Raw genomic sequence first — 16,942 nt, 5'->3', positions numbered from 1 at the left:
CTCTACTCCTCCCCCATTCACACTCTGTGTCTCAAAAATGAATAAATGTTAAAAAAAACTTTTTTTTAAAGAAAGGTAATGCACATAATAGTAGTAGTCTTGTTTTCACTGAGAAAATCCTAGTGACATTAAGTGGTCTGTGCTCTGAGCAGCACTGGCCACCTGTCCCAAATCTTCCTTTGGGGATGTACTCAAGGACCAGTATCTGGGAAAAGAGGAATATGAGGTTATAGGTAAATTAATGAGAACTCAAGTGAGCACTCTTAAGCATTACTGGGTGACATTAGTGACAATTACCTTTCAGCTCACCTTGGCTTTTTATGGATTAGTACTTTCATGACCATTTCATTCTGATCATTTGCTCTTTTCAATAATGTTTTTTTCTCATGTAAAATAATACCTGATAGAATATCTGGACTAATGCATGAAACAACACAGGTTGAGCATCTGGAAGATGCAGAAAGGTACAAAAAAAGAGCAAAGAAATTCCCAATCCTATCATTCAGAGGTAACCATTGGCAAAATTACTGTGTATTTCTATGTAGTATCTTATTTATCTAGCTTTCCTTCTATATGAAAATTGAGATAATATCACATGTAAAAATGTGTTTATTTCCTTTTGTATAATAAAAACTCCTATCAAAATCCTATTTTAGTGGCTGCATCATAGGGAACATTATCCATATTCCTATAAACAATGAACATATATATTTTGACATATCATTTCCAATATTTCTCTTAAAATTAAAAAAAAATTCTATGCAGGGGTGCCTGCCTGGCTAGTCAATAGAGCATGTGACTCTTGATCTCAGGGTTGTAAGTTTAAGTTTCACATTAGGTGTAGAGATTACTTACAAATAAAATTTTTTTAAAATTCTATGCAAAATTATTCATAAATATTATCTCTTAAATTGTTATTATTTTATAATTATTAGAGGAATCAAACTTTTCATATAGTCAGTGGAATTGTACCTCTTTTTTAAATTAACTATACATTTACCTTATTGTAGATTTCTTGAACCTACCTTTTAATTTTAAATTAAGCTCTTTCTTAGCCTATTAAATTCATTAAGCTTTTCTTAATCTACCTTTTAATTTTTGCGAAAGTTAATTATGTCAAGTATTTATTTTATTTCAGAAAACTATTTTATTTCTGGAGAAGAAAGATTTATATCAAATGCAAATATACAGAAGACCCCCCAAAATGCACATGTATTTTCAATTATATATAAAGAAGTAAAATTGAATGATGTGACCTGCTCAGTTAACTTAAAATCACAAATGCTTGAAGTGTTAACACTAGCACCAAGGCATTATTACCTTCCCAAGCTAATATCTAAAGGCGTGAACAATTTCCTGAAACATATGTCCTATAAAAACATGTGCAAATCTAAAGTAGTATTAAAAATTAAAAACAAAGCTGCACAGATATTTATTAAATTAAATATTAATTTAATATTAATTAAATTAAATTAAAAATGGAAGCATTTTATTAAAATGGAATTTTAATAAAGCAGAATTAAAAATGGAAGGCATACACTGGCTTTAATAGGTATCATATCACATACACATACACATAGACACATAGGGATTGAAGATAACGATGACCCTGTCGCTCCAGTGATAATTAGATCTCAAGACGGCTTTTTAAAATTTCACCTTTTTAAAGAATTTTAGGTCCACAAATGGTTAAATGGAACATGAAGCCCTATAAAGGATTCACAAAGAGAGTGAAACTTGATTCACATGGTTGAAAGTCAATATTGAGTTTATTTATTTATCAAATGATATATCATTAAGTTGTTTTTGAGCCCCTTCAATTGCAAGGTACAGTACCCGCCCTTAGAACTGATGGGTTTTGAATTAGAACTGATGGCATCTCTAGTTGGAAATCACGTATTTTCAGTAGAGTGTCTAGTTCATGTTTGTATAAATGTCTCCAATTGTTTTAATCGCATTCGTAGCAAAGAGTCTATATTTCCACCAAGACTGGTAAATAAAAATTTTTAAATATTTTCCCCTTGTCTTGTTAATACACTGAGGAATCAAGGTCCATATCCATGGGTGAAATTCACAGATGGGATTTCATATCTGTGATTGGCAGTCTAAATGAGACTCAGGGTCACGCATACAGCACCACTGGCAGAGATAGAGAATCAAATGAAAAGTCAGGGGATAATGGCCAGTTGTGCTTATCATTCTCTTTCTTTCCTGCTTTCAGGCAGAAACACACTCTAGTGGCTGTCACTCACTCATTACTAGGCTGTCTCTGCCTGGGCTGGGAGTGACACAGCAGGATATTGCCGCCCGAATTACTAAGCGTCCCTTAGGCAAAGACAATAATTAAAATATTTTCATTTCACAATGGTAAATTTTTGGCTAGTACTATGGTATAAATGGGTAAGAACACAAAATAAATTATTAGTACTGCGCTGTGTCAAATGAAGCCTATTTTTCTTTTGTCATTTAGTTTTTTCTGCTGCTTTTATGTTATACGGCCACATGCATATTAACGTTGGCATATTTACATATATGTACAGTATATAATTTTAATGTGCATTGTTATGTATCAAGTAAAGATAGCCTTTAAAATGATAATTATATGTATAATATTTAATGACATCATATATATATGATTATATATATATATACATATATATATATATGTATATATATATATATATATAAAATTGACTAATTGTTTCCAAGCACCTGCTACACATAATATCTCTGGGGTCAAATTAATTTTTTTTTTTTAAGTTTATTTATTTTTGAGACAGAGACAGAGACAGAGTGCGAGTGGGGGAGGGGCAGAGAGAGAGAGGGAGACAGAATCTGAATCAGGCTCCAAGCTCTGAGCTGTCAGCCGTCAGCACAGAGCGAATGATGGTTGGGATGGTTGGTGGGGGGCGGGGGCTCCAAAACTATGAGCCGAGCTGAAATCAGTCGCTTAACCAACTGAGCCACCCAGGTGCCCCTCTGAGGTGAAGTTAAATGTAATATGTTCTTTTTGCATTTGTAGGTGTAGTAGCCATTAAATGAGACTGAATTGGTGTTTGCAGCATTTCTCCTTTAGCCTAACACCGGGCTAATATTCTTACTTTATTTCATTGAATTCTCACAAAAATGTACTATAACAGTATTTTTATATCTAAATCATAGTTAAAAACACTGAGTTTGCAAAAGTTATGTAATTTCCCAGAAATTAAGCAGCTAATATAAAATTACAGGTAGGTTTTCTGACTCCTGAACTGGCGCTTTTTCAGATACAAGTTACTTAAAGTGATGACTGACCAAGGATAGACCTACAGGTGTAAGAGGGTTATTGTTTCCCAAACAGTGAGGTGTTCTTTATAATGTGAGAAGTTTAGTCTTATTTTTTCAGGAATTTTGTAAATGTTAAGAAACCATTTTGCTGTGGTTCCTCAGCCCCTCCTCCTACTTCCATCCAGTTGTATTAAAATGTACATCACCAATTTTAGTTGTTCGTCTGATAAGCTTAAAGTTATTTCACTTCTCTGACCTTTCGCCTGTTCTGACATTCACATCGGTGGTAGAATAACTGTATTTATCAACTTAGGACAGCTGTATAGAATTCAGAGGTTGCAGATTCAATGCCTACAACTTTCACGGCTATGTGCAAGTTGGGTTGGGTGGGAAAGAACAGTGAATGGTGAGCCTATTGTGAATTGGAGCATGCAAGCTCCTCATGAAGGTGTTCAGATCCACTTAGAAACCAAACAGCAAGGTTTCCATCAAACACAACACTTGCATATGAATCAGTTCAACCCAAGGCTGCAAACGTACAATGCTTAGTGTTCACTTAGTGAATAGTTAAATATTCATAGATATTTGGAGCGCCTTAGAAGTTAGTATAATACTAAAATATTTTCAGAATTCAGTTAAATGTTCCATTTCCTTAATTATTCCTTCCATGAACAACAACACTAATTATTTTCGAAGAAAATGAAGCAATATAGTTGCTGATACATGTCTTTAACCACAAGATAGGAAGTAAGAAAAACCATGCCTCAAGACCTCTTTCAGGGTCATATACGGTGATGCCTGTTTTGTCAATGAGAAAATTGAGTCACCAGGGAAATGTAAATGCTATAAAACATCTCTAAGAAATTAAATCACATGCATCAGACGTCTGGCACTTCAAAGTTGATATTGGAGACTATAAAGGTTTAAAAGTATATGGGGGCGCTTGGGTGGCTCAGTCGGTTAAGCATCCAACTTCAGCTCAGGTCATGATCTCACAGTTCGTGGGTTCGAGCCCCGCATCAGGCTCTGTGCTGACAGCTCAGAGCCTGGAACCTGCTTCATATTCTGTGTCTCCGTCTCTCTCTACCCCTCCCCTGTTCACACTCTGTCTCTGTCTCAAGAATAAATAAACATTAAAAAAATTTTTTTAAGTATATGGGTTGTTCTTTTGGAGGGTGAAATAAGAGAAACCATCAAGCTTTTGCATGGAGGCACCACTGGGGTTTCAAAGCTCATGCTTCGGCGTGAGGGCCATCTAGGGGTTTAAATTGTGGGCAGGCTTGTGTGTTCTTCTCTTTTCTTTGTTTGCCCACCCTGCAGGTGTGTTCTGGGAGCAGAGCCTTATTTTCCAGGATGGAGGAATACAGGAGGACCTCTGGGTCAAAAGTTTTACATGTGGTTCTTTTCCTTTTCCTAGAGCTCCCCTGCTTACCCATGATGTCCTGGTGGCCTCACTGTGTGTGGACTAAGAAGTACTTAGACTGCTCAGCACTTGCTTCCAATGAATATCCAGACTCTGGATTATTTCTCCATCTTTCATTTTGCTTTGCCAATTCTCCTTGTTCAACAGTGCAGTGTGAATAGATTGGATTATAAGTTAATGCAGACCTATGGACTGTTGCTAGGACAAAAAGGCAGGCTTTGTTTGGGTAATGACATTTGTTCTCCAGTTTTCTCCTGGAAACATAAGAGCCTTTCCTTTTTAAGCAGATTTTTTTTTTTTCATACTGAAGCCATGGTAAATATTTCCAATTGATTGGGTAGGCACAGTGTACATTTCAGGGACTCCTGCTGCTGATGAAGAAACTTCAGCCGAGCATACACTCATGTGTTACTGTCTTATAGGAGGCGATCGAGATCGGATGACAGCAAACCATGAGAGCTACCTCCTTATGGCGAGCACCCAGAATGATATGGAAGACTGGGTTAAGTCCATCCGTCGAGTCATATGGGGACCTTTTGGTGGAGGTGAGTATATATAGAATCATGGAAAAACAGAAAGGTCAGCCAAACCTGTTCACCCTTTCTCTGCTCCCAGTTGATGTTATTATCAGCTCCTATTTTCAAATGGATGAGTGTTAAAATAAATAGTAAATTATACCATATTATTGTTAAGGTATATATGTAAGTAACTCCCAGAAGTTAAATTTAGATCAAATATCAATAACTGATCTTTTTCTATGAATATCTTGAATTATAAAAAGGGATGATATGGGTTTTTTTTTAATTTTTCCATTTCACTAACAATAAATAGTTATGGGAATGATACTATAATATAGATTAGTTAAGACCCTGCAGATATGGGGCAAAGCATTTTTGACTAGGACCTTTGGAAGGGGTCGTAGCCCCAAGATGCGCAGCAATGTCAAAGAAGAATAGCAATGCTCTAGATGATAATCCACTGATTACTAGATTAAAAAAAAATGCTTTGTGATCTGACAAGTGTTTGTGGATGTGATAAGTTTTTAAAAATCTTAGTTAATATAGTTTTGAGAATGTGCCATGTGAAGAATAAACTAACTGGTGCTGTAAATAGAACTAAAAGGAGGAAGAAAGGGTAAAAGAAATAATCTTTGTCTATCAAGGAATATAAAAGAGATAAAATAGATAAGCAGATATAATGTAAACAGAAAAATTATTTAAAGTAAAAATTCAGTACTGGAAACCAAATCAAGAAGAACTCAAAAAAATTTATCTATAGCCAACATGCACTTCCCAAAATGTAAAGCCTAATTATTTTATGTGGATGTAGTTAAAATAAATTATATTAAATCAAATTCATATTTAGCAAACCAATTATAATTCTAATATTTATTTTATATTCTCTTTTGTGTATTGGCAGCACCCTGAATTCAGAAGTGATTCTTTTTTCCCTTAATATATTAGATACTTCTTAGGCTGACTCCCCATTCTACATCTTAGAATAACTTCAAAGGTATACTTTAAAAAGTTGGAAAGTTAGGTTTTACCAGGTGAATGATACATGTCTGGAAATTGTCTGTTTTCTAACAGTGTCTTCTGTTGGGCAAGGAGGAGGTTCCTAACCAGGGCAACTATTCATCCCAGTTTGCCTGGTAACAGTCTGGTTTACAACTGTTGTCCCAAGATAATTATTGATAGGGCTGTTTTTCATTTTCTTGATGTCCTAGTTTGGGTGGCAACTTATATGGTCACCCTATTCATATACTAAAATGGCTAGTAAATGACTGTGTAAATCATTTGAAAAGTCCTGTGGGATGAGACCCCCCCCCCCACCGGCTACAACATTAGTGGCTCATGATTATTATTGAGAGGTGTACTCAGTCACTGTCATTTCTAACGGCTCTCTTCCCCCCTGCTATCAAATTTCTGGGGCTTCTGAATTAAGGGGTTCCCTTAATATCTGCTGAAGGAGGTATTTTTGTTCAGGGATTATATCCATCAAGTGTGCTATTCTCTCCCTTTCTTCCTCGTCCATCTGTCCCTTTCTTAAGAGAAATGAATGAGATCCAATTAGCTTTATCAAATCAGTGGCCACAGGAGTTCCCACCAGCCCAGGAGTCCCAGAAGTTATCCCAGTGGGACTAGACAACAGCTCTGAGCTGTATGTAAGTCTTCAAATTTATGAACTTGGAAGGGATGCTCTAGTAGTTGATAGGTTTATATACAGTAGTCCCCCTCATCTGCAGTTTCACTTTCCATAGTTTTTAGTTATTCGTGGCCTACCACTGTCCAGAAGCAGATAATACTCCTTCTGACCTATTGTCAGAAGGTCAATAGTAGCCTAATAGTGTGTCACGGTACATATGTCATTCACCCCACTTCATCTTATCACATAGGCATTTTACCATCTCACATCATCGCAAGAAGGGTGAGTACAGTACAAGATATTTTGAGAGGAAGCAACCACCTTTATTACAGTATTGTTATAATTATTCTATTTTATTGTTAATTATTATTTTTAATCTCTCACTGTGCTCAATTTTTAAATCAAACTTTATCATGAGTATGTATCTATAGTAAATAACATAGCATGTGTAAAGTTCAGGCATCCATCCACTGGGAGTCTTGGAACATGTTTCCCATGGATAACAAGGGACTACTGTACCTTATCTTATGGAATGAGCTTCAGGGATTTCATAAGTGCTTGATTGAAATTTACTTGTAAAGACCTATATTTTAGCATAGAACACTTACCATAGAAACAATGCTCCTATAAAAAAATTTCTACCCTTTTTGTTTAACTGAAGAGTGTTATGAGATTTCAAGACAAGCTTTCAAAGTACTCATTTACTTTACAATAAATCCTTTGTGATTTAACTGAACGTTAGAATTTTTAAAAGTTAATACAGAATATAGAACCAAACTGAATATTGACATTGATAAAAGATCACAACTGTCACCTATAATCTAGGGTTTCAAATGTTTGTATTAACATACCCCCTCCCTGCTCTTTGATTGAATTTTAAAGAAATATTAAAAATTTGAGTTTCAAACACATTTATATACCTGGAAACTCTTTTATCTATCTTATCTATTAGGAGTCCACTTAACATTTCATTGAAAATATGTTTTTTACTGATAAAGAATATTTTAAAACCACTGTTTCAGTTCAGTGCCACATTTTGTGGATTAGGTCATTGGGACCCAGGTAGGGTGAGTAACTTGACAAATGTCAGCCACACTATGAATAACAGAACTAGGAAGACAACCCATGGCCTCTGGCTTGTGGGCTTCCCCCTGCTTTCTTGTGCAATAGTGTGACCTATTACCTCTACTGTGGGATTAACAAACCCACAATCACAAGCCCATGCCTTTCTGATAATAAAACTTGCACTGGTACTTACTGGTACATGAAAACAAAACAAAACAAAATTAAATTGTAATAATTAAAGTAAATATGTTTTTTCAAGTCCTTCAAAAATACCTGAATTGATATCACCAAGAAAGTGAAAATGTAACCAACAGATTGGGAGGAGGTAGGTATTTCCGGATCATATATCTAATAATGAAGTTGGATCCAGAACTTATAATGAACTCTTACAACTCAGTATTAAGGAGAAATTAAAAATTGGAATCAGTTTGACTCCATTAAAAGATGAGCAAAGAATCTGAATAAACATTTCTCCAAGGAAAACATGCAAATGGCCAAAAAGCACATGAAAAAATGCTCAGTCATTAGTCATCTGGGAAATGCAAATCAAAATCACAATGAGATAACACTTAATGCCCACTAAGATGGCTAGAGTCAAAAAGTCCAATAATAAGTATCGATGAGGATGTGAAGAAATCAAATGGCTCCTATGTTGCTAATCGGACTGTAAAATGGTACAGCTGCTTTGGAAAAGAGTCTGGCAGTTCCTCAATCAATTAAATGCAGAAGTATCATATGACCAGCACCCCTCGATAGATATATACCCAAGAGAAATGAAAACATATGTCCACACAGAAGCTTGTACATGAATATTTATAGCAGCATTATTGCTAACAGCCAAAAAGTGGGAACACCCAAATGTCCGTGTAGTATATCTACACCAGGGATTATTATGCAGTCATTAAAAAAGGAATAAGGTACTACTACATGCTACAATGTGAATAAACCTTGAAAACATCATGCTAAGTAGAAGAAGCCAGTCACAAAAGGCTACATAGCATATGATTCTGTTCATATGAAAATACAGAACAGGGAAAGCGAGACACAGACAGGAGATTAATGGTCACTTAGTGCTGGGATAGGAATGTTGGAGGGGATGGGTGATAGCCCACGATGTGGGATCTCTTTTTGAGGTGATGAAAATATTCTAAAACTGTTGATGGTTGTATATATCTGTGAATATGGTGGAAATCATTGAATTGTACACTTGAAATGGATAAATTCTATGATATGTGAATTATATTTCAGAAAAGCTGTTAAAAATATCCTCAACTGCTGTAATTGCCTTTCATAAGAAAATATATCTCTCCTCCCTAAATTACGGAACCCAAGCCTGTTAATCCTGAACAAAGACTTCATAGATTCTAATCTCCCTCCCAACATTTAAATATTGCTATGGTCACTGATTAAATGGTATCTGTAAAGACATTTGGAAGGTGACGTATCACTCTGATTTATAATTTCTGTATACCACCTTTGGATACATTTTTAATGTGTTTATTTTAAAAAGGGCATTGCATTACCTATACTGCCGTTTCACAACATATGTTTTAAAAAGTTAAAGTTTTTCTTGAGACACCTAAGCTAATTTTTGTTCAGGCTGCATAGATATGTAAAATATTCCGTTTTTAAGGGGCGCCTGGGTGGCGCAGTCGGTTGGGCGTCCGACTTCAGCCAGGTCACGATCTCACACTCCGTGAGTTCAAGCCCCGCGTCAGGCTCTGGGCTGATGGCTCAGAGCCTGGAGCCTGTTTCCGATTCTGTGTCTCCCTCTCTCTCTGACCCTCCCCCGTTCATGCTCTGTCTCTCTCTGTCCCAAAAAAAATAAATAAATGTTGAAAAAAAAAAATTAAAAAAAAAAATATTCCGTTTTTACCATTACAATAATAAGACATTTTATTAAAAATAGGAGACACCGAAGGAGATTGCCAAACTTTCAGTCTCTTAGAAATGAAAAACTATTATGTGAAAATCATGGCTTTGGAACTACAGGTCTTTTCTTTTTATTTAATAAAGAAAACCTAAAACAGATAATCAGATAAGAGAAGGGAACCAATGGAAATGGGAGTGAACATTCACTTAACAACCTAACCTGATAACAAAATTCAGTATTGAATCTAGATACTTCAGCTTTGTGTTATCGGCTTAAAACCAATTGTAAACAGTTGCTTCCCCATTGGTAATGCTGAGAGGCATATGGTTTCTGCCTAAAAGTTAAATCCAAAAGTTAGGATGTCGAAATATTTATTTAGCTTTGGGAAAGTTTAAGGGTTTTGTTTTGCTTGTTTGTTTACTTTTTTTACAGTTTTGTTGTTGTTGTTGTTGCTGTTGCTGTTTTACAATTATTTTCCATTGTTTTGGGGGTAATATATATGGAAGTACCAAGCACAGGATCTAGGAAGAGTGTGAATCCATTGAGTGTTCATTAGGTCTGAGTGGTTTGCCTAAGTTTAGCTACTAACAAAATTAGGTTCCTCCTGTATTTCTGTCTCCTTACAAAAAAAGTTGAGTCAGAGACCCATCGATGCAGTAAAAGTACTGAATGTGAATAATCCACATGATGAATAACTGGCATGCAGTCAAGCAGGGGTTAATTAGGAGACAATGTGGTCTTCTTGCCTCTGACATAGACAGCTGTGTGATCTTGGATAAGGGGTATTTACCCCGGACTTTCAGTTTCCTTGTTTGTGAAATAAGAAAATTAGACAAAACCATTTTAACTGCGATTCGTTCCAGCTCCAGAGTCCTGGGGTTACATGTGTTCGCTCCATGCCAGTACTCAGGTCAGTGAAGTTTGCGGCTGGTGAGGTGTTTCCCAGTCTGGCATTGTCACTGTCTTGTTTATACTGAGTTACACTGTGTGCTTCCTTATTTTTCTAGTAGCAGCGACGCTGAAGGGAAAAACAAGTGTGAAACATAGGAAAGAAATAACCACTAATGATTCCTTCAGTGACAAACCATAACCAATCTGGGCATGCTGGTCAGAGTAATGATTTTTCTAAAGGGAGTACCTTTGTAGTATCCTCAGTTTTGTAGTGTTCCTGTCAAATGGCTAGAAAGGCACGCAGAGACCTTTGGGGGTCAGTTGGGGTTAAAGCACTAGCATTCCACATCTGCTCATGGAACAGCCAGGTGGATGAATGATTAACTCAGTGAGTAAATTGTTCAGTGGGTGGGATTGAGAGTATGGGTAGACATGGGGTCTGGGGTGGAGAGGGTGCACGCCAAGAGCAGAGGAGAAAGTTGAAAACAGGATTGGTTTTCAAACCATAACCAGAGAAATATATGTATGTATAAATATGTATAAACACACACACACATGAGTTGAGTTGACTTGTTTTATGATAATTGTACCTGCAAGTTCTCTGTTACCAGATTGAGAATATTTTTCTATTTCAGACACACACGTACGTACCAGTACAGACACATATGTTTTAGTGATATGCACATTTAAATCAGCACTCACAAATAGATTCAGTCGGAAAATCTCTGAAAAAGTCTTGTATAGGAAGAGAATAAATGCAGGAAGGAGGGGGTGCAAGTTCACCCCCTTGGGGTTGGTTTGGTGCTGTTTGATTTCTGGAGGGGCTGAGGCAGCCAGCTCTCAAGGAGCTGCACAGACAAGGGCAGAGAAGTCAATACCAAGTCAGACGAAGAAGAAAGGGGTTCACAGGCTGTGTGGCATTCTCCCTCCTCCCCTCATACTGTTGTGATTGCACCTGCTGCATGTGACCGGCGGGCACTGAAGGCGGTCGCAGCCACGGTGACGGAGGCAGCCGAGGCTGTGCCAGCTCCCGCCCAGCCCTCATTCAGAAAAGGGGAGACGGAGCAGGAGGAGGGGGAGGAGAGGCTCCCTGCAGAGCTGCCTCCACCACGGATCCGAGGAGGCTGCTTGGAATGGGCACTCAACTGTCCTGACGTGGCGATTCCCTCGGGAGCCCTGGGAGTTTGAAGACAGACGGGAAAAGGGAGAAGCCTGCAGAGAGCATCAAAGGATGAGGGGTGCTGTAAAAGGAACAGGGGAGTCCTTTGAAAAGAACCTATCATGCACTGAAATGCTTTCTGGAGAAGGTGCCATTATTTGCTTCCCCTTTCGCTCAGATGAAAGGAGCCAGCAAGGACTGTCCTGAAGTATTCCTCAGGGGCCTTTTTGTCATTGTTCCTTTTATTCCCCTTGCACACGACTATTTGCTGACCTTTCCAGAGGAATCTCAGTCCCCTCAGTTCCAGCTGAGAAGACAGTTCTTAATAAAAAAAAAAAAACCAAAAAACAAAACAAAAAAAAAAAAACAAAAAACAAAAACAACAAAACAAAACAAAACAATTCCTGCTGTTTGAATGGAAGGTGCGGCTGGCTGCCGTTCTTTTTGCTGTGACATTTTGGAATGTCTGCAGAAACTTAAAACAAAACACCCAAATCTTAAAGCTCCTTGGATTAGGCAAGAGAAAAGGAAGTTTTTGCCAAAAGAGAAGTAAATGAGAGGTGGTAACTTATCCCTGATCTGGGACCTGGATGATCAAAGCCTTCAAGTTCTAGGAATCAGCACTTCAGCCCTAACAAATAAACATGAGAAGGAGTGGCCGTGGGGTATCACACAGAGGCAGGTTTTAAAGGAAGCCTGGAACTGATTCAGAACTTCGGGCCTGTATGATGCCTGAAGACCGAAATACTGGGGGACGCCCCTCAGGTGCCTTAGCGTCAACTCCGTTCATTCCTAAAACTACATACAGAAGAATCAAACGGTGTTTTAGTTTTCGGAAAGGTAGGTAGATGATCTGTTAATGTCCATTTAAAAAATATACAAATATTCTGTGGTGCTTTAAGGTCAGTTTATGTTCAGATAAAATGGGACTTTGAAAACCAAGAGCTTAGAACTGTACAGGAGTGATTTATCTGTGTCTCTGCTTGTCAAGAGCTTAGAACTGTACAGGAGTGATTTATCTGTGTCTCTGCTTGTCTATATTTATTTTTCAAGGTTCGTATTGATCTGTTTATGACGGTGAATGGGCCAGATAGGTGGGGCTTAAAGAATGATAGTCCTATAGGGATCACCTTGACTGATGGAAAACCAAGCAAGCCTGCCTGGCCATTCTGAGAGGAGGGGCCAAGGCTACCATGGGCTGTTCTCAGCCCCAAACCAAGCAGCCATGTTGTTACTTCTTGAAATCGGTCCCTCTCAGGCCCTTGTTCTCTACTCCCATCACATTGCTTTGGTTCTGGCTGCCTGTGCTTGCCTCACCTCCCCTGCTGAGAAAATTTTAATGATCAGATGATCTGTAGTGACCCCTTTTCAGGAGCCTTTCAACCATATTGACTAACACTGATTAGAAATAGGAGTCACCTTGACTTTCCAAATATATCAAAAGGCAGCATTGGGAGAGGCCAAAGATAGGAGCTATCAGGTACAAGAAGTGGGAAAATATTTAACAATTTCTGATCAATAAAAGAGGCTAAGAATTTCAGAATTGATTTGTGCAGAGGGAGTTAAAGAGTACTCATAGGTAAAATAAAATGCTTTTAGAAAACATTTCTGCATCAAAATAGTTTTAAATGACCTTTTGCTTTAAAAGTGGAATAATTAAATGAGGTGATTATTTAAACTGAAATAGGTAATTATAATTTAATGTCATATATAGTAAGCTAATAATTTAATCAGGAGCAGACATGAGTAACATTTAAAATTCTTTCTCCCTTTTTTCTTTGATCTGCTACCTATTAACCCTTTCTACTTAGTAACCAACAGAAGAGAGAAGAAAACAAAGTAAGAAAAAAACGCTTGTGTAAAGCAAAATATAGCAGGAACTTTTAAGATTAAACCTTGTTCTTTCTGAGTCCTTCCCTTTGAGCACTTGAGATCTGCCTGTGATCATTATCATACATTATTAGCAAGGAATTCAGGTATTCATTTATATTCCTCTCTCATCCACAAAGGTAATTAAGTGAGAGATACTTGTCTCATATTTTATAGATCTATAGAGATTTCAAGGTTACTGTTAAGACTGCATCATTGACAGAGAATTTGATAACAATAGAAACTGAGAAAAGCTAGGGAGTAATTGCTTAAGGACATGTTCTCGTTTTCTAGCTCTTCCTGCTCTCAGCAACTAAATTGAGTTTATCCAAACTCACAGAGAAAGTCTACTTTTCCAGCCTATTGCTGCTCATTTGTAACATGAGATGTTCTGGGGGCAATTAATATATCTTTGAAGCACATGGCAAGATGTTTTTGGCCTTTCTCCACCTCCTCTCCAATAGTGGAGTATAGCCTATCTTCAAGGATCCTGACTAAGACTGCTGATCATGCCCTCTTCCCAACAAGGGAAGGCATTGCCTGCAAAGAGAATCCCCATGGGCTCGCAAATGGCACCCACAGGAGTGGGTTCTATCTATCTGTCATCTCCTGTGGGTTAATTTTAAACTATTGTCCTTTTCTATGCAAAGTCTTAGTAACCTGAGGAATGTTTAGCATGTGAGTCAAGGATTAACAGATTTCTAATTTACAAAACTGTATTCTGGTTTCTGTCAGAACCATAAAGGAGGGGAGGAACAGGAAGCATCAAGCCGTTTTAAGTTTCCTTCCCTTTTAGCCAGAGCCAGCGGCACACCAGCCTCTTGTTCCCTGGCTGCAGGACGACAATTATGCAGAGAGGCTCTGGGAGAGAAGCTGCTTCTGTGTGTGCAGCACTAATCACTCCAGCCTGCAGTGGCGTGACTCACTGGGTGGGGGTGGGGGGGGGGGAGGGGGGGAGGGAGGGGTTTACATCTTTGTTTAAGGTCCTGCATGGAAAAGAATGAACTTCTCTTTCAATCCTGGGTCCCTAAACCATGCTACCTTAAGAAGAGAGTGTTCTTTTGTGCTTTGTTTAATCCCCTGGGCACTCAAGTAGTTGGAGAAGTGGACCTGTTTCTGCGTTCCTCAACCAAGCCTGTTGGAGAGCATCAGCTTAAGTTATTTCAATGAAAGTAAAAGGGGGAGTGCATGATTCATGGAAAAGCACCCAGAAGCAAAGAATGCTGATGTGTCTGCTTTCCTGATCCACATTTAAAGCATATTTTTTTTACCGTTGTCAGGGGTAGGCCAACAGCAGAGAAGACTCGCAGCTTTAGAAATGCCCTTGAATGAAGTGTGGAGTTGAGTTAAAGTTTCCAGAGGCCTGGTGATAATGGAGCCTGCATGCTGGGCAGGCTGTAACTAAATTCTCAAGGTTGCTTTCTCTTCCAGACCCCTTTGGTCCCTTACTGTCCTTTTCATCTCTCCATTTCTTTGTCTGGGTACTAATAAAGATCACTGAAAATGCTTTCCCAGTGGTTTTAAAAATGTAGGAACTGATAAACATCTATTAGGCAGGATGCTGGGGGGATAGCAGTGCTTTGGATTTATGTTCTGGAGAGATAATGGTTACAATGTTTTTTTATCCTGTTGATTTTGAAACTATGTATGTATTTTTTTTTTTTTTTTACCTCTGTAAGACTAATGTGTGATACGCAAAGCAGCCTAAGCAACCTTTTGATTACCAACTACTTTGGTTCCTGAATGTTAGTGTTAATTTCTAGTCACAATAGGGCAGCTAGCTAGTTTAAGGATGTTATGCTCATGGGACACACTGGAGGAAACTCTAACTATATCTTGTTTTTGTTTGTGTGTTTGATTTCCTGAGTTGCTCTGTCTTAGAGATAAGTTATCATTAATTATCTAGAGCTTTCCCCTACACCGTAACCAGTTACTGGTCATGAAACTGTTGCTTCTTCCTTCTTCATAGACTTCCAGCTCCTTTTATGTTTCCTTCACCTGAGTTCTCTGTGCCTTTATTGCTTCATGCGCACAACTTCTTTCAACCTAAGAAGTGGCTCTTCAAGACAGCATCCATCCTCACTTGTTTCCAACCTAATGTTCTTCACAAATTCCTACAACACACAGGCTATTTGTAAAGCATTGACCAGTTGGTATTCCTGAAATAGTACTCTCAAACATCGTCCTACAACTCAAACATTTTTTTTAAGTTTATTTATTTATTTTCAGAGAGAGAGAGCAGGAGAAGACAGAGAGAAAATTCCAATTCATGACCTGAGCCGAGACCAAGAGTCAGACACTTAACTAACTAAGGCACCCAGGCACCCCTCAAACATTTTGATGCGTCCCTATTGCTCCCAGGAGGAACTCCTAACTGTTTCATGTAATTATCAAGGCCTTATAACCACATCCATCTATTCCCGGGAGAATAAACTCCCAATTCCCCAGACTGTCCCACTCTTTCTTCCTAAACATATATCCTGTGCCAGGCCTTTGCTTTTTTTTCATTATGCTATGACACTCTCTCTCTCTGCTGTCTGTTCAAACTTTGTACTTCCTTCTAGACATTGCTGGGTCTTATTTCTTCATCAAGCCTTCTTTATTGACCCAAGCCTTCTGTGTAACCTGTATATTTCTTAAATGCTGCCACCTGACTGCCTTATCTTCCTAGCCATCTTGAAGTGCTTTATACACATTTAGGGGTGCCTGGGTGGCTCAGTCAGTTAAGCATCCAACTCTTGATTTCAGCTCAGGTCATGATCTCACAGTTCGTGGGTTTGAGCCTGCTTCAGGCTCTGTGCTAATATCATGAACCCTACTCGGGATTCTCTCTCTCTGCCCCTCCCCTGCTTGTGCTCTCTTTCTCTCAAAATAATAAATAAGTGAATATTTTTTTAAAGTGCTTTATACACATTAGTGGTAAAAGATAGATGATAAATAGATGATAGAGATAGAGACAGATGGAGATAGAGCTACACATAGACGTAGACATAGACATAGATTTGTTTACTTCTTCCCAGAGTAAAGAATGGCAATAGGCCTATGCAATTAAGGATTCAAGGTTTCTTGCAAATTGGTGAAGTACAGTATTATTATGTATCTTTTCCTATAGGTCCATAAGCAATAATGAATTAAAATAGGCTGTCTTTGTCATGGTTATGAATAAAACCAACATTTTCTTTGAAGTTTATTGTATGTTGTATATATTGTAATCTCATTTATGGAAATTGATTTGTCCAAGAGAATGCTG

At 38.0% G+C, this 16,942-nt stretch overlaps 1 protein-coding gene across 5 annotated transcripts in view; it reads left to right on the top strand.

The window, feature by feature from the left end:
- ARHGAP24 (Rho GTPase activating protein 24) overlaps window positions 1-16,942 on the top strand; it is a 517,340-nt gene that overhangs the window by 438,197 nt on the left and 62,201 nt on the right. For 4 of the 5 annotated variants that reach the window (XM_007074728.3, XM_007074727.3, XM_007074729.3 and 1 more), the window contains one exon: window positions 5,113-5,235. In XM_007074728.3, the coding sequence (XP_007074790.1) occupies window positions 5,130-5,235 (106 nt within the window). In that variant the 5' untranslated portion in view covers window positions 5,113-5,129. Of the gene's footprint in view, window positions 1-5,112; window positions 5,236-9,749; window positions 12,664-16,942 lie in introns of those variants that run through there. The other variant, XM_015541987.2, reaches the window with a different exon arrangement.

Source organism: Panthera tigris, chromosome B1 (genome assembly GCF_018350195.1).
Source record: "Panthera tigris isolate Pti1 chromosome B1, P.tigris_Pti1_mat1.1, whole genome shotgun sequence".
Classification (NCBI taxonomy): Eukaryota; Metazoa; Chordata; class Mammalia; order Carnivora; family Felidae; genus Panthera; species Panthera tigris.
The sequence above is the reverse complement of the archived record's forward strand: the minus strand, read 5'-3'. Positions and strand labels throughout refer to the sequence as shown.